General features: G+C 40.9%; 1 protein-coding gene across 4 annotated transcripts in view; it reads left to right on the forward strand.

Moving 5' to 3' along the window:
• LOC134348441 (calcium-responsive transcription factor-like) overlaps nucleotides 1-27,699 on the forward strand; it is a 53,485-nt gene that overhangs the window by 20,259 nt on the left and 5,527 nt on the right. For all 4 annotated transcript variants that reach the window (XM_063051821.1, XM_063051824.1, XM_063051823.1 and 1 more), the window contains 6 exons: nucleotides 3,039-3,156; nucleotides 9,069-9,212; nucleotides 14,782-15,021; nucleotides 16,662-16,824; nucleotides 26,266-26,341; nucleotides 26,988-27,115. In XM_063051821.1, the coding sequence (XP_062907891.1) occupies nucleotides 3,039-3,156; nucleotides 9,069-9,212; nucleotides 14,782-15,021; nucleotides 16,662-16,824; nucleotides 26,266-26,341; nucleotides 26,988-27,115 (869 nt within the window). The remainder of the gene's footprint in view (nucleotides 1-3,038; nucleotides 3,157-9,068; nucleotides 9,213-14,781; nucleotides 15,022-16,661; nucleotides 16,825-26,265; nucleotides 26,342-26,987; nucleotides 27,116-27,699) is intronic.

Raw genomic sequence — 27,699 nt, forward strand, 5'->3', positions numbered from 1 at the left:
TTTGAAAGATTCTTGTTCGGAACAGCAGCTATTTCCTTTTGCATTTCCTTCTGTTCGGTAAGCTCTTATAAAATCTTCCTCTCTAATATTTCCAGTTAAGTCACAGACACAGTTTGAAATTTTGACCATGAACATTAATGTGCCTTGAGCTACAGATATGCTTGATGCTGATGACTTTTAATGGAATTTTTGAAATATTAACATTCTACTGTTATAACTTTATATTGCAAAATTGAAAATGATCCAAGTTACCACTGAAGATGATTTGAATGAAATTCAAAACTATAGATGCTGGAAATCTTAGATTATGAAGACACATAGTCACCTTTTATTGTCAATTAGTAATTCACGCATTGAGAAATGATACATTATTTCCTCCGGTGTGATATCACAAAACACAGGACAAACCAAGACTGAAAAAACTGACAAAACCACATAATTATACATATAGTTACAAACAGTGTAACAATACCATAACTTGATGAAGAAAGTCCGTGAGCACAGTAAAGTTCAAAGTTTCTGAAATGTCCTACATCTCACACAGGCGGGAGAAGGAAGAAAAACTCTCCCTGCCATGCCGACCACAATCCGACTCTGAGTCATCTGAAAACTTCGAGCTCTGATCAGCTCTCCGACACAGAGTACTGAGCGGCATCTCTGCCGAACGATTCAACCTCCTTCTCGGTCACCAAAAGCAGGCAAGGCTGGGGATTTTGAGGCCTACCCTCCGAAAGATTCCTGACCACACAGTAATGACAGCAGTGGACGGGCGTTTCAGAAATTTCTCCAGATGTTCCTCTGTGCTTTCACGTCCATTCTCCATCAGATCAGGATTGTCCACGACCCCTATCTAATGGATACGATATCATTTTTTAACCGGAGAGATGCGCACGCGCAGCGCGCTGCCATCTTCTCCTTCCACCAGGGAGGAGAAGATGGCAGACAGGATCTGTGGAAAGAGGAACAGAATTAATACTTTGATTGAAAACTTTCCAGCAATAATGACAGAAGATGTTCCTCCTGAAACATTTACTCTAAGCTTGAATGATTGTATGAATTAGTTTAATTATACATTGGTTATAGAACATAAAACAGTACAGCTTAGAAAAAGGCCCTTTGACCCCATGATGTCTGTGTTGGCCATGTGTCTGCCTGCACATGGTCTATATCCCTCCATTTCCTGTCTGTTCATCTGCCTGTCTAAATGCCTCTTTAACATATTGTATGTGCTTCTAATGCTTCATGTTCCAAGCATGTTCTTTATGTAATGAAACAGACACCTTACATTTTATCACAAGCATCAAAGATCCCGCACTGATCCTTGTAGTCCACCACTGTTCGTAGTCCTCCAGTAAGGACAGCATCCTTCCGCTCTTTGCCTTCTATCAACAAGCCAATGTTGAATCCAGTCTACCAAGTCGATGTGAATCCCATGTGCCACATTCTTCTGGATCAGCCTACCATGAAGGACCTTACGGAAAGCTTTACTAAAGTCCATGTATGCATCATCAACTGCCTACCCTCATCAGTTTTCTTTATCATCTCCTTATAAAAGCTCAAATCAAGTTTTTAAAGATGTGACCTCGCCATACAATACCATCCAGATTCGTCCTGACCATTTTATGCTTTTCCAGATGCAAGAAGATCCTATCCCTCAAAATTTTCAATAATTTTCCTATCTCTGATGGAAGCCTCAATTCCTATAATTTTCTGGTTTGTCTCTATTACCCTTAAACGGGAACAATATTCGCTGTTCTCCAATCCTCTGCCACCCCACCCGTGACTAAAGAGGATACAAAGATCTTCGCAAAACCAACAATCTCTTTTCTTACCTCTCTCAAAAACCTTGGAGAGATTCCATCAGATCTTACAACTGTTACGCCTTAATGTTCTTCAGGAGGTACTACCTTTTTGATATCATCGTGCCCTAGAACATCAGCATACTTCTCCCTGATCTCACTCTCCCAGTGTCCTACTCCTTAATGACTATCAATGTGAAGAACACATTTAGCCTTGCCATTTCCTTTGGCTCCAGACATAAATTCTCTCCATTGTTCTTTTGAGTGGTTCTACCCTTTCCCTTCATTACTCTCGTTTCTAATATGCAAAGTTCAGAGTAAATTTATTATCAAAACTGTATGTCACTATAGACTACCCTGAGATTCATTTCCTGCAGGCATTCACAGTAGAACACAAAAATACAGCAGAAGCAATGAAAAAGTACACACAAAGACTGTCAATCAATGTGCAAAAGAAGACAAACTGTGCAAATAAAAAAAACAAATAATAGATAAGTAAATAATACCAAGAACATGAATTGTAGAGTCCTTGAAAGAGAACCTATAGGTTGTGGAATCCGTTCAGAGCTGAGGTGAGTGAGGTTATCCACGTTGGTTCAGGCTGAAGGGTAACAACAGTTCCTGAGCCTGGTGGTGTGGGTCCTGATGGCAGCAGTGAGAAGAGATGTACTATATGTATGAAATGTCTTGGGGTACTTTTTAATTTTACTTGCCAAGGACATTTCATGATCGATTTAACTCCCTCGATTCCCTGTTTAAGTTCTGTCCTGCTTTTATATTCTGCAAAGGTCTTTTCCAATTTCACCTTCCTAAAATTATGATACCAAGATAGCAAGCCACAGATTTAAAGGCATTCAGTTGAAATTGTAAAATTAAATTTGCTGGAGTAAAAACACATGAGATTTCCTGGGCTGACATTTCAGCCAAAATGATGCACTATGTAATTCAACTTTGTAGAGGAAATTAGACAAGTACATGAAGGAGAAAGGAAAAGAAATATTCTGGTAGGTTGGGAGAATGGTGGAGTACAACCAGTGGGACATAGACCAGTTAAGCTAAATGGGCTTTTAATGTAGGTAACTTTCTGTGCTGCTGATGAACCCTTCAGTAACTCCATTTGTCATTTCTTTTGCACATGAGCCTGTAATTAATTATTAGAGGGTGCAAGCAGGGAAATACTGGTTTACTTGGTGTCACCTGACTCACTGATAACCTGAGGAGCTTTTGTGTCTCTTTCAGGAAGTAGGGCCATCGTCATGGAATGCCAGTTTGGACCAAGACGGAAAGGAGTTCAGCCTAAGAAAACAGAACAGGAGAACATCTCAAATCAGCATTATAAGGCAACTTGTGCTGCACGGTGAGAACCCTTCTTGAATAACTTGAAAAAATGTATAATCATTTTTAACTTGTCTGAAATAGATCCATACATGATAATATTGTGGTAGTTGTGGGCTTCTGATATTTTCAGTGCATGATATATGATTTACAAATGTGGAAAAATAATATTGGTGGTGGCATCTGTTAGTCTCGCGAGACCATGGATCTGCGCCTGGAAGGTCTTGCTTCAGTCTGTGTTAGAGCAGTATCTGTTGTGGCTGTAGAGGCCCACACGGGAGTGACAGTCTCGGCTGCAGCGACTGCACTTGAAGGCGCTGTCCTCCAGTGTTATCTTGGTGCTGTTTTCCCGACGAGTGTGCTTTTCTTCAGCAGCAAGCTTCAGCTTCTCTTCTTCTCTTTTTAGACCTCTGCGTAGTTCCAGCCTCCAGTGAGAGCGATCGCTTGCGATGTCCTCCCACCTCTCAACGTTCATTTTCAGTTACTTCATGTCTGTCTTGCAAACATCTTTGAAACGAAGATGGAGCCGCCCTTGTGCTCTCTTGCCGGAGGCCAGTTCCCCATACAGTAGGTCTTTCGGGATCTTCCTGTCTGACATGCGGTGTACGTGGCCCAGCCAGTGGAGATGGCGCTGTTGGAGCAGGGTGAAGATGCTGGGTATCTGGGCGCAGGCCAGGACCTCATTGTTGGTGACTCAGTCAGTCCACGTGATGTCCAGGATGCGTCTCAGGCTGCAAAGGTGGAAGGTGTTGAGACGCCGCTCTTGTCTGTAGTAGAGGCTCCAGGTCTCGCTGCCGTAAAGCAGTGTGCTGAGGACACAGGCCCTGTAGACTGCAACTTTTGTGTGCGTCGTCAGCTTTCTGTTCTCCGAGACTCTCTTTGTCAGCCTGGCGAATGTTGAGGCTGCTTGTCCGATCCGTCTGTTGATCTCGGGGTCTAGGGAGAGGCTCTCCGTAATGGTGGAGCCAAGGTATGTAAACTCGTGAACTATTTCCAGCTGGTAGTTGTTGATGGTAATGGCAGGGGGGTGCTCAACGCCTTGGCCCAACACGTTGGTTTTCTTCAGGCTGATGGTCAAGCTGAAGTCCTGGCAAGCTCTGGAGAAGCTGTCCATGAGGCGTTGCAGCTGCTCTTCAGAGTGTGTTGCCAGTGCTGCATCGTCTGCAAACAACATGTCCCTGATGAGTACTTCGCGAACCTTGGTTTTTGCCCTCAGCCGGGACAGACTGAACAGCCTCCCGTATGATCTGGTGTGGAGGTAGACACCATCAGTTGATGTTCCAAAGGCGTGCTTCAGCATGACTGCGAAGAAGATGCCAAACAGGGTGGGGGCAAACACACAGCCCTGCTTCACACCACTGCGGATGTTGAAGGCCTCCGAAGAAGAGCCGTCGAACTGAATGACACCCTTCATGTCTGTGTGGAATGACTGAACTATCCTGAGGAGCCTCGGGGGTCAACCAATCCTGATGAGGATTATGAACAGGCCATCTCTGCTCGCAAGGTCGAAGGCCTTCGTAAGGTCAATGAAAGCGATGTAAAGTGGTTGTCTTTGCTCTCTGCATTTCTCTTGTAGCTGTCGAAGGGAGAAGATCATGTCGATTGTGGAGCATTCTGACCTGAAACCACACTGAGACTTGGGATATACCCTTTCGGCTACTTTCTGCAGTCTGTTCAGGACCACGCGGGCAAAGACCTTCCCAACGATACTCAGCAAGGAGATTCCCCTGTAACTGTTACAGTCGCTTCTGTCCCCTTTGTTCTTGTATATGGTGACAATGTTGCAGTTTTTCATGTCTTGCAGCACTGCTTCCTCTATCCAGCACTGGCACAGTAAAAGGCCCTTGAGTGTAAGTTAGGTTAAAAATGAACATTCATGCCTCATGTTCAGTAATAGAAAAGGGATGGTATTGATCAGGGGAGTTGGCAACTATTGCACTCAGCATCCTTCGGTCAGGATAGTTAACTCTTAGAGTATGTGTCATTGCTGGTCAGGTCAGTATTCAGTGCTCATGCCTAGAACATTATGGGGGTGTCAGGGTAGTGTGGGAGCTAGCGTAACATTTTACAGTGCTGGTGATCTGGGATCAATTTCCACACTGTCTGTAAGGAGTTTGTACTCTCTCCCTGTGACCATGTGGGCTTCTGGATATGTTGGCGCTGGAACTATGATGACGTTTGTGGGTTCCTCCAATATATCTTCAGACTGTGTTGGTCATTGATGTGAACAACACATTTTGCTTTATGTTTTGATGTTTCAATGTACATGTGACAAATGATAAAAAAAAAGGTTAAGAAGGTGATGGTGAGCTATCAACTTGAACTGCTGTTTTTGCTCCCACATTACTGTTAGATAAGGAATTGGACATCTGCATTTCTTGTCAGTATGTGCTTTTCACTTTAGCCTGATCCACAGGTGCGATGGCAGAGGACTGGAGAATAGCCAATGTTGTTCCCACTCAAGAAAAGTAATAGAGACAAACCAGAAAATTATAGGAATTGTGCCTTGCATCAGAGATTAAATTACTTGGTATAAAAGGAAAAAAATTGTCAGTGTTCTTTGACTAACCCAATTTGTCTGTTTTATATGATTTGCAGGGAAGTAGAGAAGCTGCCAGTCTTGTTCTCAAAGTAATTGTCAGAATTTTTTTTTAATGGCTTAATTAGTTTTTGACTCAATACGTGTTCATATTTTATTTGAGGCTCTATTTCTTTCTGGATTGAGTCCTGCATTGAAATTTGGTAGAGCAACATCATATGGTGGTTGCCTTGATTCAGGTTGTGTAATGCTGTTTTGATTTCCTGTACTTTCATATTACTCCTATTTCATTTTTCTAAACTTTAAAATATTATGTAATAACTTGTATGTTTTGGTAGCAAATTACATAATGAACAGATTTAGGTTATTGAGTTTGCCTGCAAACTTGAGCAGGTATGGTTAGTGGAGTATCCAGAGATAGAGCTGTGTGTCAGACGTAGCTATAAGCAGCACTGGGGCACCACAGGGAACTGTATTGGCTCCCTTCCTGTTTATCCAGTATACCCCAGACTTTAGGTACAACACTGAGTCATGTCATCTGCAGAAATTCTCTGATAACTCTGCAGTAGTTGAGCATATAAAGGGAGGACAGGAGGATGAATACAGGGCCCTGGTGGAGGACTTTGTTCAGTGGTGCAAGCTGAGTCATCTGCAATTCAACATCAGTGAGACAAAGGAGATAGTGATAGACTTCAGGAAGACTAAGCCTGCACTGCTCCCTGTTACTATTGATGGTGAGGACGTGGATGTGGTACTCCACCTGGGATGCACCTAGAGTGGACTTGAGTGAACCACCAACACAGAGACTGTGTACAAGAAGGGCCAGAGTTGTCTCTAATTCCTGAAGAGACTGAGGTCCTTTAGTGTATCAGACCCATAAGACATAAGTCTTTCAGTGCATTGACTCTACTCTGCCATTCCATTATGGCTGATCCTGGATCGCATTCAACCCCATATCCCTGCCTTCTCGCCACATCCTTCTCACCTATCAACTTCCGCCTTGAATATACCCACGGATTTGGCCTCCACTGCAGTCTGTAGCAGAGCATTCCACAGATTCACTACTCTCCGGCTAAAAAAAAAAATTCCTCCTTACCTCTGTTCTAAAAGATCGCCCCTCAATTTTGAGGCTATGCCCTCTAGTTCTGGATACCTGCACTGTAGGAAACATCCTCTTCACATCCACCCTATCTAGTCCTTTCAACATTTAGTAGGTTTCAATGAGATCCCCCTACGTTCTCCTAACTTCCAATGAGTACAGGCCCAAAGTTGCCAAACACTCTTCATATGCTAACCCCTTCATTCCCAGAATCATCTTTGTGAGGCTCCTCTGGACTTTTTCCAATGACAACATATCCTTTCTGAGATATGGGGCCCAAAACTTGACGATCAATGCGGTCTGACTAGTGTCTTATAAAGGCTCAGCATTATCTCCTCGTTTTTATATTCTATTCCCCTTGGAATAAATGCAACATTGCATTTGCCTTCTTTACCACAGACTCAACCTGTGAATTAACTTTCTGGGAGTCTTGCATGAGGACTATGAAGTCCCTCTGCACCTCTGGTGTTTGAACCTTCTCCCCATTTAGATAATAGTCTGCACGAATGTTCCTTTTGCCAAAATGCATTATCATACATTTCTCAACACTATTCCATCTGTAATTTTTTGCCCATTCTTCCAATTTGTCTAAGTCCTGCTGCAATCACGTTGCTTCCTCAGCTCTAACTACCCCTTCACCTATCTTCGTACCATCTGCAAACTTTGCCACAAAGCCATCAATTCCATTATACAATTCATTGACAAACAATGCAAAAAATAGTGGTCAAAATACTGACACCTGAGGGAGTCCACTAGTCACTGGCAGCCAATATGCAGGACTTTCTTTCATATGTTCTACCAGTCTCTTATCACCGTACAATCTTCTACGTGGTGGTGTGCAAGGGTAATGGCATCAACACGGATGATGCCAACAGTCTCAATAAACTGATTGGAAAGGCTGGCTTTCTTAAAATAGGAGTCAAACTGGACACATTGGAAGCTGTGGTAGAACAAAGGACCCTATGGAAAATCCTGGCAATTCTGGCCAATGTTTCTCACCCTCTGCATGCCACCTTGGAGCACTTTTAGTAATAGTCGAAGACAACTGCGCTACTCCAAAGAGCGCTATGCAAGGTCAATCTTCTCTTGGCCATTAGGCTCTATAATGAGCCAACCTTTAGCCGGGGAAGTGATGACCCTTCCCTGTTAGACTGAGGGAACTTTTTTTCTTTCTCATTTCTTCTAAAATATTTATAAATTGTATATCTGTGTACTTGTAATGCTATTGTGACAATGTAATTTCATTTGGGATTAATAAAGTGTCTATCTAACTCTTGACCCTCAGTTATTTACTAGTTATGTTAGTGGAAGAGATCATGATGTAAGGTTTGTTGATGACATAGAAATATGTCGAAGGCCTTGTTGTGAATAATGTGACACTGCATTGGTGTATAGATAGATTGAGGGAGAGTGAATTAATGAAAATTTGGAAATTTTATAAATAAAATGGAAAAGTGTGAGATCATACGCTTGAGTAAGAGTAATTAAGGGCAGATTAATTGAGAAAGGCTATAAATGAGTGAAGCACACAGGGACTGGGTATTTTTTTATGTGTGAATCACAAAGACAGCAGACAAGTACAGCGAATAGTTAGAGGGCAATTTGATATATTGGGATTTATTGCAAGGGGTTAGAGATTAGAAAATGAGAAGCTTTGCTACAGTTTGTAGTACCTGGACTGCCACATACGGTTTTGGTCCTCTTACCTAAAAAAAAAATAATAATATTTGGAAGGGTCCAAAAAAGTCCCCAGGCTAATTCCTGGGATAAGAGAAGTATTCTGTTTAGAGGCTAAACATGTTGAGCCTGTATATTTTGGAGTTTGAAATACTAAGTGAAACATAAAGGTGCAGCTAGATAAATATTGAAAGACCAACAAATTGAGGGTTCTGAGGAGCTGATGCGGAGCCTGAATAGATCAACTGTAAACCACTGATGGTAAGGCTGGCTTGAAGGGCCTGGTGGCTTACTCCTGCTATTTTCTTGTGTGTTTCAAGCTACTTTAGAGTCTGCTCGCCATTTATAAGTAGAGTGCAACAACATTTAAGGTACACTTACTTCCTTAAAACTGCTTACCATCATAACTCAAACTCAAACCTGAATCCCTGTATGAAGTTAGTAGTAACACAAAGGTTCTACTGAAGATAACAATTTAAGACCCAGTGTGAGCACATGTTATTTCCAGGTCCTTGATGTATTCATCTGAAGAAAGTTGGAAATGTAATGTTTCTTTTTTCTTGATGTTTTGTAACATTTAGAGAAACTGAACTCTAATTTTACTTTTATTCTACTGCAGAATCTACATTAAAAAGGTGCGAAAGTTTCCAGAATACCGGGTTCCGACAGATCCTAAAATTGATAAGAAAGTTATTCGGCAAGAGCAGGAAAAGGCCTTTAATATGCTGAAGAAGAATGGGTTTGATGTGGGTGGAGTTGTCAGGTAGGAATACCATATATTTCAAAGAAATAAATGGCTCATGATTGGTTTGCTATCATTAAGTACGTGGTTATAATATTTTGATATGCATATGACTAATTCATTGCCTTTCTATTAAACTTCATCCAGTACTAGTGCAAAATCAATGTAGGGGATGTCTTTTTAAGTTTTTCTAATTCATAATGAAAATTGTTGCTGTAGTCAACAGCATAAATTTAATGGATTCAACTGCTGTCAGTATAAAATGTGTTTGTAATTGACTGATTGACTGATATATTTGATTACATTAAAGAGTGATGGTATGGCTAGTGTTAAGGCTTAGTGGTGTGAATGTTCAGTGTCAGGAGAAACAACCACTTCTGTCTGACTGCTGGTAAAATGGCAGCATTTCAGACTGAAATGAAATAGTACTATATGCAGTCACAATGAGGTGATTGATTTCACATCCCTATCTGTCAGCAGGAGTTTTCTGATCACAGAGGAATTCAGGTTCTCTCCTTAAGTCAGTGGGAGGAAGTTTCATTATTCATTTGATCAGCATTTCTTGAATGATCGATCAGAGGTGGGGCCAACTCTCTTTCTTTCATTCTTCTAGTTGGTCAGTTTTTGATGGAAATCTTGACAAAGGTGTCATTTTAATTCGTATTTACATGTTCATGTACACCGAAAATAGCAGTATCTGATTATATTTTTAAATATAATATACCCTAGATCAATTAAAATTGACAGTCTGACCATGCATGTTTTTCTGATGTTTTTTTGAAAAAAATTCTCTTAAACTTGTACATCTTGAGTATTGACCCAAGTAACTTTACAAATGGTTTATTTTTATATGTTCTATCTAAATCCTATTATTCTAAACACCTTTATCATATTTCCTTTCAAATTTCTGTTTTAAGAAAACCATCCTCAAATATCTTATAATCCATATAACTAATACCCTATTTTTCTCATTCTTCAAAACCTGGGTGTCACTGGAAAGGCCAGCATTTATTGTGCATTCCTAATTCATGGTTATAGTTATCAAGATTGCAGGGCAGAAGCAAGTCCTTTGGCCTACTTGATACTGCAGTGATTATCAGTACCCATTTACACTAATCCTGTTTTATTTTCCTCGCAATCCTATCAACTCCCCTATTTTACTGCAGTGATTATCAATACCCATTTACCCTAATCCTGTTTTATTTTCCTCACAATCCATGCTGCACCCCATAAATTGAGTGGCTTGCTATGCCATTTCAGAAGACATTTCAGAGTCAACCACATGGGGTAAGTTTGGAGTTAGATAGTTGATTTCCTTCCATGAAGTGCATTAGCTAACCTAATGTGTTTTACAACAATCCAGTAGTTTAGTAAACATTAACATGTAAATGCCAAAGTTTATCGTCACCTTTGTTAAGTTTTCTCTTAAAAAAAAATCAATAAATGGACCATAAGAGCATAAGCTATAGGAGCAGAATTAGGCCATTTGACCCATCGAGTCTCCTCCACTATTTCATCCATTTCCCTCTCGACCCTAATCTCCTGCCCTCTCCCCATATCCCTTCATGCCCCGGATAATCAAGAATCTGTGAACCTCTGCCTTAATTAACTTGGCTTCCATAGATGCCAATGGCAGTGAATTCCACAGATCTACCACACTCTGGCTAAAGAAATTACTCCTCATCTCTGTTCTAAATGGATGTCCCTCTATTTTGAGGCTATGTCCTCTGGTTTTAGACTCTCCCACCATAGGAAACATCCTCTCCACACCCACTCCATCAAGGCCTTTCAATATTCAATAGGTTTCAATGAGCTATCCCTCATTCTTCTGAATTCCAGTGAGTACAGGCCCAGAGTCATCAGACACTCCTCATACGATAAGCCTTTCAATCCCAGAATCATTTTTGTGATTTGAGCCTTCTCAAATGTCAGCACATTCTTTCTTTGATAAGGTGCCCAAAACTGTTCACAATACTCCAATTGAGGCTTCACCAGTGCCTTATAAAGCCTCAACATTACATCCTTGCTTTTGTACTTTAGTCCTTTTGAAATGAATACTAACTTTGCATTTGCCTTCCTCACCAATGACTCAACCTGGAAATTAACCTTTAGGGTACCCTGCACGAGGATACCTTTGCACCTCATTTTTGAATTCACTGGCCATTTAGAAAATCGTCCCTGCTTTTTTTCTTCTACCAAAGTGCATGACCACACACTTCCCGGCACTGTGTTCCATCTGCTATTTTTTTGCCCATTCTCCTAATATGTCAAGTCCTTCTGCAGCCTTTACTTCTTCAAAGGTACCTGGCCCTCCACCTATCTTCATATTGTCTGCAAACTTGGCCACGAAGGCATCAATTCCATCATTCAAATCATTGATATATAGTGTACAAAGAAGTCCCAGTGCAGACCCTGTGAAGCACCTCTAATTACTGGCAGCCAACCAGAAAAGGCTCCCTTTATTCCCACTCTTTACCGAGTTCCATTCAGCCAATGCTCTATCCATGCTTGTATCTTTCCTGTAATGGCATGGGCTCTTAACTTGTTATGTGTGCAACTTGTCAAAAGACTTCTGAACATCCACCAATTCTCCTTTCTCTATCCTACTTGTTATTTCTTCAAAGAATTCCAATAGATTTGTCAGGTAAGGTTTTCCCTTAAGGAAACTTTACTGACTTTGACCAATTTTATCATGTCCCTCCAAGTACCCGGAAACCAAATGCTTAACAGTTGACTCCAACATCTTCCCAACTGCTGAGGTCAAACTAACTGGCCTAAAATTTCCTTTCTTCTGCGTCTCTCCCTCCTTGAAGATTAGAGTGACATTTGCAATTTTCCTGTATTCTGGAACCATTTCAGAATTTCCTGATTCTTGTAAGATCATTACTAATGCCTCCATAATCTCTTCTGCCACCTCTTTTAGAACCCTGGGGTGTGGACCATCTGGTCCACGTGACTTAACTACCTTCAGATCTTTTAAGTTTCCAAGCAGTTCTTCCTAATGAGGCAACTTCACTTGCTTCTGCCCCTTGATCTCTTAAACTTCGTGTCTTTCATAGTGAAGACTAATGCAAAATACTTAAGTTTGCCTGTCTAAATTAGATTGATAATTTATTGATCGGTAAAGGCATCAAAGATTACGGGAGAAGACAGGAGAGTGAGGTTGAGAAGGAAAATAAATCAGCTATGATCAAATTGTGGAGCAGACATGATGGGCTGAATAGCCTAATTCTGCTGCTAGGTTTTATGGGTTAAACTCCATGTAGATAAAACATCTACTGTCTTACCCTTATCAAGCATCATTTCCACCTCCTCACTAAAAAACACAATCAAATTTGCAAGGCATGATCTACACCACACAAAGTGATGCTGCTGTCTCTAAACAGACCATGTCTTTCCACATGTGCATAAATCCTATCCTCAGTATCCTCACCAGTAGCTTCCCTATCACTGATGAGAGGCTCAATGACCTATAACTATCTGGATTATTCCCATTTTCCTTTTGAACAAGGTACCCTCCAGTCCTTTGGGGCCACAGTTTTCTATCTCCTTCCTGCTAGTTAGTGGCCTAATGTCATCCACTGTATTGTTCCCTTGCTGCTTAATTGTGTTTAAATGATTGTGCCTTTGACTTCCTTTCTAGCACTCGGGTATTTTCCGTTAGTCATACCTGTCAGTGCCCTCTTCTTTGTTTGTTCTTTGTTTAGTATTTATCTTTCTTTCTTTACTGAGTTATATCTTCCATGACACAATTCCTACAGTCTTGTTTGCAACTTGGTTCCTAACCCTATTAACATAATTCACTTCTTAACGCACACTCACTTGAGATTTTGCAGGTAACCTGCTTATTTCTCGACATCCAATTAATTCTGTCATATTTCTGACTGTCCCAACTTTTTCTACACTCCAGTTCTCCTGACATTACATCTTGGTAATGTGCCCCATGCTGAATTAGATACACAAAATGCTGGAGGAACTGAGCAAGTCAGGTAGCATCTATGAGAGGAATAAATAGTTGCTGTTTCAGTCCAAGGCCCTTCATCAGGACTCTGCCTAAAATTTGACTGTTTATTCCCCTCTATAGCTGCTGCCTGACCTGCTGAATTCCTCCAACATTTTGTGTGTGCTTTTTCAGCATTTTCAGAATCTCTTGGGTTGATCCCATGCCAAATTAGCTTAAGCGCAGCTCCACTGCACTTGTTAAACTCCCTGTGGGAATCTTGGTTCCAGTTCTGTCTAGGTGCAACGTGTGTATCTTGAACAAGTCATACTGCCATAGAACTAACCATGTCCCCCAGGATCTGAATCCCCTCCTCCTGTACCATGACTCTAACTATCCATTGATAACACATTTTCCTACTTGTACTCTTAACAATATATTGCACTGAATTAATCCAGAGCTTGCCATTTTAAAATGAGTTCAACATTGCTACATAGTATAACTTGGACTGGGAATGAGTATTATGTCATGTTATAACAAAGGTAGGCAGAGGGACAGGTAGTGTTGAGGAAGCAGGGAAGCTGCAGAAAAACTTGGACAGATTAGCAAAATAAAAGTGTAGGGAAGTGTATGGTCATGAACTTTGATAGCAGGAATAAAGGCGTGAACTATTTTCTAAATAGGGAGCAAATTCAGAAATCAGATTTCGGCATTCTCGTGCAGGATTCCCTAAAGGTTATCTTTGCAGTTTGAGTTGGTGATAATAAAGGCAAATACAATGTTAGCATTCATTTCAAGAGGACTGAAATATAAAAGCAAGGATGTGATGCTAAAGCTTTGTAAGGCATTCTTCTGACCACTCTTGGAAAATGATGAGCAGCTTGGGCCTCTTATCTAAGAAAAGATGTGCTGACATTGAAGAGGGTCCAGAAAAGGTTCATGAGAATGATCCCAGCAGTGAAAGTGTTAACGTAGGAGGAGTGTTTGTTGGCACTAGGGCTGTACTTGCTGAAGTTTAGCAGAATTGGGGGGGCGGGGTGTGGAATCTTATTGAAACCTATCATATTATTGTAAGGCCTAGGTAGACTGGATATGGAGAGGATGTTTCCTATAGTGGGGGAGTCTTGGACCAGAGAACTGAGCCTCAGAACATAAGGACGTCCATTTAGAACAGAAACATGGAGGAATTCCTTTAGCCAGAGGGTGGTGAATCTGGAATTCATTGCCATGGAAGACTGTGGAGGCCTAGTCACTGGGTACATTTAAAGCAGAGGTTGATAGATTCTTGATTTGTAACAGTGTCAAAGGTTATGGGGAGAATGGGATTGAGTATGATAATAAAGCAGCCATGATCAGCTATGCAGAGCAGAGACAGTGGGCGGAACAACCTAATTTGCTCCTGTATTTTATGGTCATATCTGACCATATAATTTTATTGCAATTATTAAAAATATTTAGTTTTGCTTTGAATTTACAAAGATCATAGTCTTATATTAATCCCAGATAATTTCACTGGCATATCTCTAGACTGAAATAACTATATTAGGCATCAAGATTTTCACACAGTTCATTGGACAATGATTTTATTGCTTAAAGAATTTTCTGGCAGCTGGAGGCTTTTGCCATTAACCATGGCCATTTTTGCCATAGGTGGTACGTGCAATTACCTACACCACAGGCTCATCAGTATCACGATCAAGATGGTTCCTATTTGCCACCACCTCCATTGCCACCACCGCCAACATATGTCTCCATTGAAGAGGAGGATATTGGTATGATGGATGAAAATGGGATTCTTCCATCTCGTTTGCACCCACGCGTCACTGAGAAGATTCGAGAACTGGTTGCTCAGGGAATTGACCAGGTCTACATGGTTCGGAAGCAGCTCAGGTATAGTTTTAGTTGAGCAAATACTGTGAATCTGGAAATGTTAAATAGTGGATATGGTTAACAAATCATAACATCTTTGTGAGAGAGAGCACTATAACATTTGGGGTTAAGAGCTTTACTTGGAATTGATGAAAGTCTTGATGAAAGATCATTGAGTTAAAATGTGAGCTCTGTTTCACATTTTACTGGACCTGAAATTTCTTTTTTTGCGTTTTCTGTGTTTCATTTAACCCACACAAGAGAGCTAAGTATAAAATGTACCTGCAGAGAAACTCAACAATATTGAATCCTTTGTCACTGCTGTATGTAAAAAAGACCACCTCATTTTGACATTTTCCCTTGCATGTCGTCCAAGCAAAATATAAACTGGCAGTTGGCTGAATTCTGCACCTTATTTCAGTGTCAGTTTGGCAGTTTGGTTCTAAAGATGGAAGATTTTTTTTTAAAAGTGAATCATTAATGGTGTTAAAATTTACTCCATTTTATCTTTTGCTTTCTTCAGCATTTTAAAATCTGATTTTCAATTACCTAGTTTTCCATTGGATATGTCTGTACAAGAATTAAATTGATATTGCATCTTAAAGTGAACAGTACTAACAAGACTTGTTATTAAAAGTTGAGATTTGTGATTAAAATCCTTTTGGATATTTTGAGTATATTTTACCTATTTAATGTCCTAGCAACAACCAAGGATAAATGCGAAGTAAATACAGTTGCAAGAAAAAGTTACCCAGTTTTCTGCATAATTACTCATAAAATGTGGTCTGATCTGTCTAAATCAGACAATTGTACTTCTCATCAATACTGAGCACACCATTTAAACAGTCATAGTCTAGGTTCAAAAAAGTATGTGAACCATTGGGGTAATGTGGTCTACAAAAGCTAATTGGAGTCAGGTGTTACAATCAATGAGATGAGGTTGGAGGTGTGGGTTGTAGAGGTGCCCTGCCCTATAAAAAAAAGAGACACCAAGTCAGGTTACTGTCGGAGCCTGCTCTTCTGAAGAAAGATCTGTTTATGTGCACCATGCCTCGATTGAAACAACTTTCAGAGGACCTTAGAAGAAGAATTGTGGAGGTGCATGAAGCTGGAAAAGACTACAAAAGCATTTCTAAAGATCTGAGTGTTCATCAGTCCACAGCAAGAGAAAAATAGTCTACAAATGGAGGAAACTCAGTAATGTTGCCACTCTCCCTAGGAGTGGACATCCTGTAAAGATCCCATCAAGAGCACAACCTGCAATACTGAAGAATGTGAAAAAGAACCCAAGACTAATAGTAAAAGACCTGCAGAAATCTCTGTTGTTATCCATCAATGGCAGATAGATTAGGAGGAGAATTGGGAAGCAGCCAAGTAAGTCGAAATCAGGCCATTTGTTCATCTGTTTTGTTTGTTTGTTCCTACTTTTAATCATAACTTGTTCATTTCTGCTTGGCTTTTAACCAATCTTAGAGTTCTTTTTTTTGTCAGGTTATGTAAGGTAGGTCGAGTTGTGCTGTTTGATTTGCTTTGTAATGATTGTATGTGACAAAGGCCAGTGAATTGTTTCATTATCAAAAAAAAATAGATCAATTTAATTCTGTTGTCTTTACAAGTGATGTGCTGGGCTGTAATTGATGGTTGTTTTTTTCTTTGTGCAGAAAATTTGTGGAAAGGGAACTATTTAAACCAGATGATGTTCCTGAGAGACACAATCTCTCCTTTTTTCCAACTGTCAATGACATCAAAAATCACATCCATGAAGCACAGTTGGCACTACAGAGAGGCGAGTTAGAGTACACATCTGGATCCATGACTGCAGCAGTAAGATCTGTGTATTCTGATTTGCAAATAGCATGCTAAGATGAGGAATGGAATATCCTCCTGAGTTGTTAACCTTTCCCTACAAATAGAAATTACTATCACTGTCAGTGGCATCTGTGATTTGCCTTCCGTTCCATACATTGCATGGACATCTGCCCTAATATTTTGTCTTAGCCGCGTGCAAAATTTTACCAACAGTTATTGGCTTGTGTTGTACATGAATTTTCTTTTCTCATTCATATCTTAGTGGTCTCAAGCAAACAGTTTTTTAAAAATTCTTTGATATTTTGTTCGATTTGTTGTTTTCTTAGAAATATATACAGGTCAACCTTCACTAATCCGGCGCCATTGGGACCTGAGGAGTGCTGGATTAGTGAAAATGCCAAATTACAGAAGGATCACATTAAGCTTAATCAGTGCTGGATTATCGAAGGAACCGGATTACAAGTAGTCGGATTAGTGAAGGTCAACTGTATTTAAATGATGCCATCTAAGATATTCTGGCCATTCAACTCCTCCAGTGTCAGTCTAATATTGAATTTCAGCTTTGTACCAGAACTTTGGGATCAGCTCCCTAAATACAGACATCCACAGCATTTACTTTTCGTAATTTTTCCAAACTTAAATCCTTAGAATCATTGTACACTAGATGACTTCAGTCACTCAACTGGAATACCAGCCACAAATGATGCTCCGTTCTTTTCTAACAGACTTAAGTTCACTTTAGTTAAGTACTACATGCTGCCAACCAAAAGAAAGGGACATTTTCTGGGCCTAAAGTCTATATTAGCCATCTTTACTGGACTTGACAGAAATTGACTAAATTCCTGAACAGTATCCAGTTTGTCTGAGTCCTAAGGCTGTATCATGTTGAGCAGTAGTTAGAAATAGCACCGACCTTTTTTCTTCTTCAGTCCCCAGTTCTCTTTCTCTTAAGTTCAAGTAGATATATCTGATCCATACATAAGACACGAACAGAATTGGGCCATTCAGTCCATCAAGTCTGCTATGTCATTTCATCATGACCGATCCATTTCCTTCTCAACCCCATTCTCCTGCCTTCTCCCCATAACCTTTCATGCCCTGACTAATCAAGAACCTATCAAACATCTGCCTTAAATGCACGCAGTGACTAGGCCTCCACAGCTGCCCGTGGCAATGAATTCCACTGATTCCCCATCCTTTTGGCTAAAGAACTTTGTTCTCATCTCTGTCCTAAATGGATGTCCCTCTACTGGTTCTAGACACCTCCACCTTTTTACATTCTCTCTACCTATGCCTTTCAACATTCGATAGGTTTCAGTGAGATTCCCCTCATTCTTCTATATTCCAGCAAGTACATGTCCAGAGACTTCAGTTGCTGCTGATATGATCTTTTTATATTCAGGATCATTCTCATAAACCTTCTCCATTATCAGCACATCCTTTCTTAAATAAGGGTCCTAAAACTGCCCACAATACTCCAAGTGAAGCCTCACTAGTGCCTTATACAGCCTCAGCATACGTCCTTGCTTTTATATTCTACTTGTCTTGAAATAAATGCTAACATTGCATTCACCTTCCTCACTACCGATTTAATATGCATATTACCTTTTAGGGAATCCTGCACGAGGGCACCCAAATCCCTTTTCACCTTGAATTTTTGAATTTTCTCCCAGTTTAGAAAATAGTGTATGCTTTTATTCCTTCTACCAAAGTGCGCGACCATACAGTTCCCGACACCGTTTTCCATCTGCCACCTCTTTGCCCGTTCACCTTATCCAAGTCCTTCTGCAGCTCCTCTGATTCCTCAACACTATCTGCCCTCCAGTTATCTTCGCATCTTCAGCAAACTTGGTCACAAAGCCATCCATTTCATCATCCAGATTGCTGACATACAACATAAAAAGAAGCAGTCCATCACAGACCCCTGTGGAACACCACAAGTCACCAGCCAATTCAAAACGAGTCCCTTTATTCCCACTCTTTGCCTGCTATCAATCAGCCAATGCTCTATCCATGCTAGTATTTTTCCTGTGATACCCTGGGCTCTTATCTTGTTTAGCAGCCTCGTGTACAACACCTTGTCAAAGGCCTTCTGAAAATCCACCAATTCTGTTTTGTCTATCCTGCTTGATATTTCATCAAAGAATTCAAACAGATTTGTCAGGCAAGATGTTCTTTGAAGGAAACTATGCTGACTTTGTCCTCTTTTGTCATGTGCTTCCAAGTACCCTGAAACCACAACAATCGACTCCCAACATCTTCCCAACCACTGAGCTCAGGCTAAATGGCCTATAATTTCCTTTTTTCTACCTCCCTCTCTTTTTGAAGAGTGGAGTGACATTTACAATTTTCCAGTCCAGTTCTATTGATTCTTGAAAGATCATCACTAATGCTTCCACAATCTCTTCAGCTGCCTCTTTTAGAACCATGGTGTGTAGCCCATCTGGACCAGTGACTTAACTACCTTCAGACCTTTCAGTTTCCTGAGCACCTGCAGTCACTTCTGCATCTTGACACACTCAAACGTCTGGCATACTACTGGTATCTTCCACAGTGAAGACTGTTGCAAAATACTACTTCAGTTTGTCTGCCATTTCCTTGTCCCCCATTACTATATCTCCAGCATTATTTTCCAGCAGTCGAATATCTACACTCACCTTTCTTTTATTCTTTATATATCTGGAAGAAAAAACCTTTTGGTATCATTTTTGTATTATTGGCTAGCTTACCTTTAGATTTTATCTCTTTCCCCCTTCTGTTTCTTGTCTTCTGTTGTTTTATAAACATTTTCCAATCCACTAATTTTTGCTCCGCTGTATGCCCCTTCTGTTGCTTTTATGTTGGCTTTGACTTCCCTTGTCAGCCACAGTTGTGTCATCCTGCCTTTAGAATACTTGCTCTTTGGGATGTATTTATCCTGCGCCTTCTGAATTGCTCCCAGAAACTCCAGTCATTGCTGCTCAACTGTCATTCCTGCTAGTGTCCTCTTCCAATCAACTTTGACCAGCTCTTCTGTCATACCTCTATAATTCTCTTTGCTCCACAATAATACTGATACATCTGACTTTAACTTCTCCTCTCAAATTGCAGAATGAATTTTATCGTATTATGGTCACTGTTTCCTAAGGGTTCCATTACCTTAAGCTCCCTAATCATATCTACTTTGTTACTGAACACCCAATCCAGAATTGCAGATTCCTTAGTAGGCTGAATTATAAGTTGCTCCAAAAAGCCATGTTGGCAGCATTCTACAAATACTGTCTCTTGGGGTCCAGCATCAGCTTGATTTTCCCAATCTATGTGCATATTGAATCCCCATGACATCCCCAATAACATTGCATTTTTGACATGCTTTTTCTATCCCCTACTGTTAAGTTGTAGACAACATCCTGGCTACTGTTCAGACTCCCATCAGGATTGTCTTATCCTTGCAGTTTCTTAACTCTACTCACAAGGATTCTATATTTTCTAATCCTATATCACCTTTTTCTAAAGATTTGATTTCATTTTTTACCAGCAGAGCCATTCCTGCTCCACCTACCTGCCTGTGTATTCTTGGATATTAAGCTTCCAATTACAATTGTCTTTCAGCCATGACTTTGTGATACCCACAATGTCATACCAGCCAATCTCTGACTGTGCGACAAGATCATCTACCTTATTTTGTATATGCTGTGTGCAATCAAACATTACACCTTCAGTCCTGTAATTGTTACGCTGTTCACTTTTTGTCCCTCTTTTACAGTGCAACTCATCCCATTAACTGCAATTTTGTCAAACCATCTGCCTGTCCTTCCTGACAGTCTCACTATACACTGCCTCTGCTTGTAAACTAACATCCCTTTCCTCAGCCGTATCACTCTGGTCCCCATCCCCCTGCCAAATGGTTTAAACCCTCCCCAGCAGCTCTAGCAAATCTGCCCGCAACAATATTGGTCCCCCTCAGGTTCAGGGTTAGTCTGTCTCTTTTGTACAGGTCAAACCTTGTCTGGAGAGAGATCAATAATCCATAAATTTGAAACACTTCCCCCTGCACCAGTTCATCAGCCATGCATTCATCTACCAAATCATCCTATTCATGCCTCACTGGTGAATAGCACAGGGTGCTGTCCAGAGATTGTTACCCTGGAGGTGCTGTTTTTTAGCTTTCTACCTAGCTCTCTAAATTCTCTATTTAGAATTCCTTCTGATGTCATTGGTACCAATACATACCTCGACATCTGGCTGATCACCCTCTTCCTTTAGAATGTCATGGACACGATCAGAGTCATCCCTGATCCTGGCACCTGAGAGGCAACCATCTGACTTTGTCTATCGCGTTCACAGACTCTCCTATCTACTATTCTAACTATGGAATCTCCAATCACCACTGCATTCCTCCTCTGCCATTTCTTTTCTTAGCCACAGCACCAGACTCAATGCTAGCGATCTGGTCGTTGTGGCTCCCCCCAGTAGGGCCCCCCCAGCAGTATCTAAAACAGCATACTTACTATTGAGGGAATGGCTACAGGAAAGCTCTGTACCATCTGCCTGTTTCTCTTCCCTCTCCTTACAGTCAGCCTTTCACCTGTCTCCTGCAACCGAGTGGTGACTACCTTCTTGTAGTTCCTATCTATCATCTCCCCTGTTTCCCTTGTGAGCCAAAAGTCATCAAGTTACAGCCCTAGTTCTTTAATATGCTCTCTGAGGAGCTGCAGCTCAGTGCACCTAGTGCAGTTGTGGTTTTCCGGAAGACTCCCAGAATTCCCACATCTCACTCAAAGAACAAATTGCAGCCCTGGGACCTTTCTTACTGTCCTAACTATACACTTACAGAAGAAGAACGAGCAAGAAAAACCTTACCAGATATTAATGTCACCAAAGCCAAAAGCTGCCTCATTCTAACGCTGCCCAACTCAAACAATGGCCACTTTGCTTGCCCCGCCTTAGTTTTAAAAACTACTTACTTAAAAGCATGAGTGGAAGTATCTATTGCAGTAGACATGTTATTCACCATTTATTCATTAGGTGAAGTTGGTTAGGGGAGAAATTGAGGTCCTTCAGTTCTCCTTGATTCTGATGAACTAAGTAGAGTGAGAATAAATTAGAGTTCTTGTCTTTGAATGTTATTTTGTCATCTCTGCATGTGAGTATTAGGCAAAAATGTGATCACTTGTATGTTCTATATGATCAAGAGCCACTACAACATATCATCATGGTTCAGATATGAAGAACGTCTAGGCAAAATATAATGGATTGATTGGAACATTTTTGCAAGGAATTAAGCCCATTCTGTGCTCTTTTAGCTTCATGTTTTCACCATCTTTATTCAACATTTGGTTTCATTAGTAATATCTATGTTTTGGAACATCAGTGAAGATAACCAAGTAAACACAAAATAATCTGCAGATGCTGTGATCAAAGCAACACTTTCAATACGCTGGATGAACTCAGCAGGTCGGGCAGCATCAGTTAGAAACGATGAGTCGACGCTTCAGGCCGGAACCCTTCGTCAGGACTGAAGAATGAAAGATGGGGAAGGATTTAAAGAATGCTTGTAGCTTCAGTCAGTGAAGCTATGAGCATTCTTCAAATCCTTCCCCATCTTTCATTCTTCAGTCCTGACGAAGGGTTCCGGCCCGAAATGTGGACTCATCGTTTCTAACTGATGCTGCCCGACCTGCTGAGTTCATCCAGCGTACTGAAAGTGTTCCGAAGATAACCAAGAATAGTTTTTACCTTAAGTAGGATGGATGTTCTTGTGTCCTGTTATGGAGAAGAGGCTTAGAATAGGGAAATAAAGAAAAAAGAAATTCCCATAACATTCTCGGGTCTTGATGTGAGTCTTCAGGTAGAATGCCAGTTCAGTATAGGCATTTTGATGAGCAGACTACAAGGATTACTTCATGTATAGGAGTTCAGATATGTAACACAGATGAGCAAGAGTCACTATTGGACCTTGTGAGTAAGTCTTCGAAAATTTTACTCAGTCACACATGGGATATATCCAATATTAAAAATATAGGTTTGACTTTCTACTTCAGGAACACCTTGCCTTCACGGCTTTCAAATGCTTTTTAACTTGTACAGGGTATAAAGTCTTGCTGTTTATCTGTCAGACGTACTAACAGCAATTACCGTGCTATTTAATTAATAAAGAAACAGCTCCAGTTGTTCACAAGTGTTTTCAGATAGCTTCTATTCCGAGCCAGACCACATAGCTTAGAGAATATATAAAAGTTGTTACAGAAGTTGAGGGGATAATTCAAAAGCTTAGATCTAGGTAGTGACTTACATGGCCAATGTCTATAAACCCCTTGTGCAGCAAACCAGAAATGGAAGAGTTCAGAAATCAGAATCGAGTTTAATATCACTAGCGTATTTCATTAAATTTGTTAACTTTGCAGCAGCAGTACGATTACTGATAAATATAGGAAAAAATCCAATTATAGTACGTATAAATGTATATTAAATAGTTAAAAACAGAAGTAAAGAAAAATTAGTGAGGTACTATTCATGGGTTCAATAACCATTTAAAAATTGGATAGTAGAGGGGAAGAAGCTGTTCCTGAATTGCTGAGTGTGTACCTTTAGGCTTCTTTACCTCCTTCCCAATGGTAATAATAAGATGGCATCAGAATGTTGTAAAGCTAGAGGAGGTTATAGAAGGCCATGAGAGTTTTGTTCATTAGTTCATGTAGTCAGAATTCTTCAGGCAAAAAACAAACTAAACACGAGGAATTCTGCAGGTGCTGAAAATTCAGGCAACACACATCAAAGTTGCTGGTGAACGCAGCAGGCCAGGCAGCATCTCTAGGAAGAGGTACAGTCGACGTTTCGGGCCGAGACCCTTCGTCAGGACTAACTGAAGGAAGAGCTAGTAAGAGATTTGAAAGTGGGAGGGGGAGGGGGAGATCCAAAATGATAGGAGAAGACAGGAGGGGGAGGGATGGAGCCAAGAGCTGGACAGGTGATTGGCAAAAGGGATATGAGAGGATCATGGGACAGGAGGCCCAGGGAGCGGGAAAAGGGGGAGGGGGGAAAACCCAGAGGATGGGCAAGGGGTATAGTCAGAGGGACAGAGGGAGAAAAAGGAGAGAGAGAGAAAGAATGTATGTATATAAATAAATAACGGATGGGGTATGAGGGGGAGGTGGGGCATTAGCGGAAGTTAGAGAAGTCAATGTTCATGCCATCAGGTTGGAGGCTACCCAGACGGAATATAAGGTGTTGTTCCTCCAACCTGAGTGTGGCTTCATCTTTACAGTAGAGGAGGCTGTGGATAGACATATCAGAATGGGAATGGGATGTGGAATTAAAATGTGTGGCCACTGGGAGATCCTGCTTTCTCTGGCGGACAGAGCGTAGGTGTTCAGCAAAACAATCTCCCAGTCTGCATCGGGTCTCGCCAGTATATAGAAGGCCACGTCTGGAGGACCGGACGCAGTATATCACCCCAGCCGACTCGCAGGGGAAGTGTCGCCTCACCTGGAAGGACTGTCTGGGGCCCTGAATGGTGGTAAGGGAGGAAGTGTAAGGGCATGTGTAGCACTTGTTCCGCTTACAAGGATAAGTGCCAGGAGGGAGATCCGTGGAGAGGGATGGGGGGGACCCCGAATGGACAAGGGAGTCACATAGGGAGCAATCCCTACGGAAAGCGGGGGGGGGGGGGGGAGGGAAAGATGTGCTTAGTGGTGGGATCCCGTTGGAGGTGGCAGAAGTTACGGAGAATAATATGTTGGACCTGGAGGCTGGTGGGGTGGTAGGTGAGGACCAGGGGAACCCTATTCCTAGTGGGGTGACACGAGGATGGAGTGAGAGCAGGTGTGCGTGAAATAGAGGAGATGCGTTTGAGAGCAGAGTTGATGGTGGAGGAACTACTAACTAACTAAAAAACAAACTAACTTTTTTTGTGGGATTGTATAGTGTCAGGCTGTAGTACTGGACTGCATAATCATATTCTAACTAATTGCAGTACAATGACATGCATGAGTACGTAGGAAAACTATACAACTTAAATACAGTTCCAGTAATTTTTAAAACGTTGTAGTCATAGGGTAATACTACATAGAAACAGCTTACCGAGCTGGTGCCATTTGTCCCATATCCCTGTAAACCCTTCCTCTCCATGTACTTATCCAAATGTCTTCTGACTATTGTCACTGTACCTGCCTCAATGACTTCACCGGCAGCAGCACCCTGTGCGTGAAAAAGGGTCAGGCCCCTATTAAATTTTACATCTATCATCTTTAACCTATGCCCTCTAGTTTTTAGTTCCCCTTCCCTGAGAAAAAGACTGTGTGCATCCACCCTATCTATGCCTCTCATGATTTTATACACTTTAATTAAGATCACACCAAGAGTTTCTAATGTTCCAAGAAATAAAGCCCTAGCCTGCCTAACCTTTGCCTATAACTCAAATCCTGACAGCATCATCTAGAACTTCTTTGTACTCTTTGCAGTTTAATAATAATATATTTCCTATAACCTGGCAACCAAAATATTTCCCAACTATGCACAAGTGGTAGGATGAAATTTAATGACCTGGGTATGCAGTGTCACAGACATGTTACCTAGTATCTTGAAGCAACATGCCAATTACCTCCAGAAGGAAAACAAAGATTTTAAGCTAACTTATTAATAGTGAGGTCCCAGATAAAGCAGTCATATAGCAGACATCCCACGCTGTAAAAACTCATTTCAGGGTGGTAGCACCCCCAACCCCCGCAACCCCGTATCACCCCTGCACAGTCAACCTCCAAGGGTGTATGTAATACTTCGTTTAGTGACTTTGTCTGATCTGTAAACCAAGTTGGGTATATGCAGAAAAATGTGACATTAAAATATGTACTTATCTTATCATGTTTATACTATTACAACTTTAAGCAAGTCTACAAGGAGTTTGGCCTCATCACGTAGGCCAGGGGTCTCCAACCTTTTTTGCACCATGGACCGGTTTAATGACAATATTCTTGGCGGACCGGCCAACCTGCGGTGAGGGGGTAAGGTTGCCAACTTTCTCACTGTGTTTACCCCGATAAAGACTACCATGACCATGAAGCCTTGCGTGGGCAACTGCGTGCGCATGTGTGTGTGTGCTGATTTTTTTCTGCAAATCGTTTTTGGCGATTTTGCTCAGTGAAACTATGCTGTACATACATACTTCCGGGAGAGCTGGGATGTCTGAAATAGTAGTCAGTTCATGCTTTATTGATATTGGTAAAGAGAATAAATTTTAGCTAGAGTATTAGGGAAAACAGGAACAATATGAAGGAATATAAATACATGCAAATGGGTGTGTCTTAGATATGAATCTTTGTCAGAGTGGCCTAGATGGGCTAAAGGGTCCATTTTCATTCTGACTACGACTCTTTGATTCTGTCTTTAACACTAGATTATGATATCTTTTAAATGTTTAGCATGTGTAATGGTGGCTGGGTCACCAACTCTGTTTAATGATAAAATTTATTTTTCCAGCTGCAATGGACAGCTTCCAATGGGAGTCTTCACACAGAGACAGTGACAGTCACACTTGCATCCGCTCCTGGGGATGGTAAGTGTTAATACAAATTTATTTATCATTTCAATATCCAGTCTATAATTATGTTGTGAAGCAGGAAGTGACTGACAACTTTATAGTTTTGATTTAAATGTAAGAGTACAGCAAAGTTATCTATTGGAGAGTGATAGTAATCATACCTCTAATTCAGAATGTTAACTATTCCAGTTTCATACCAGACACTCAACCTGGGCTCACTAAGGGAAAAGGCTTTTGTTCAGGCTTCTGCATCTTAAGCTATGCTAAAGTTGAACTTCACCATAAGAAAATAAACACAAAATACATGTCGATGGATTTGCCATTTTTAAAGCTAAATGTGATTTTCCTTCGTGTTGCAAGATGCTTGTATTCCATTTCGTTATATTTCAATTGTGAATGTTATTGTTACTCAAGTATCCACAGTAACACCTGCTTCAGTCAATTCCAAAGCATTGTATTTTTGCAATCATGATGAGAGGCAGTGACTTTTGTGGTTACTTGCATTGTTCTGAGGAGATTCATTGGTATTTATGTACCAAATTGCCTCATCTTACTCTATTGCTGGGGATGTTGTTGGATAACAGAATTTAGCTAATTTTAATAAAATTGAAGATAAAATGATTACATTATACATCTTAACATGGATATTGTTCATCCACAGAGAGTACTACAGCTGATTCAATCATTACAAAGGTGGAGCCAGCCCAGCTAACAGATACGCTGTCTCCAGAGGCAGCACAGATTTCTTCCATCTCCTCATTGCAGCCAAAGCTTTTTGCACAATTACAGGTCAGATTGATATATTCTGCTAAAAGAAACTCAAATCTTTCACCTTTCAGTGAGCTGTTGATTTGTGTACTTGCAACTTTACCCCTCCCCCAACAGGAAAGGTCTGGCTTTTAAGCTTGGCTTCAGAAATTGTTATTAGCCTCCTGATGCTTGAGTTCCTCTGCTTCAGAAACAGTGTTACCTCCTGATTGGAACTCCCAGCATCCACTTACCACAAACTCGACCTTGATTCTTCTGCCTTTGATTGTGAAGTCCTTTGAGCCACTACCCTGTTCTTGCTGGTTGACAATAGATTTTAACTGATCCATCCATCATTTAACTTCTCATTCTTTTGCCCAAATTATTTCACTGTGTTCATCCCTTCCTGCTTTTGTAATCTCTTTCAAATGTGGCCACGTGTATATTCATCATTTCCTTAACTCTACTATTGCAGAATCCTTTGCCATTCAGCTTGCAATTTTTTTTACTGTTCTCAGTCTCTCTGCCCCGTCACTCTCTCTCTCTCTGCCCCATCAGGCCCATGTTGGTGCCTGTCCTCCCCCCACCCCCCAATACAGTCAGTATTAGTTAAAGCCTTCCTGTTT

Source organism: Mobula hypostoma, chromosome 6, assembly GCF_963921235.1.
Source record: "Mobula hypostoma chromosome 6, sMobHyp1.1, whole genome shotgun sequence".
In the NCBI taxonomy this organism is placed as follows: domain Eukaryota; kingdom Metazoa; phylum Chordata; class Chondrichthyes; order Myliobatiformes; family Myliobatidae; genus Mobula; species Mobula hypostoma.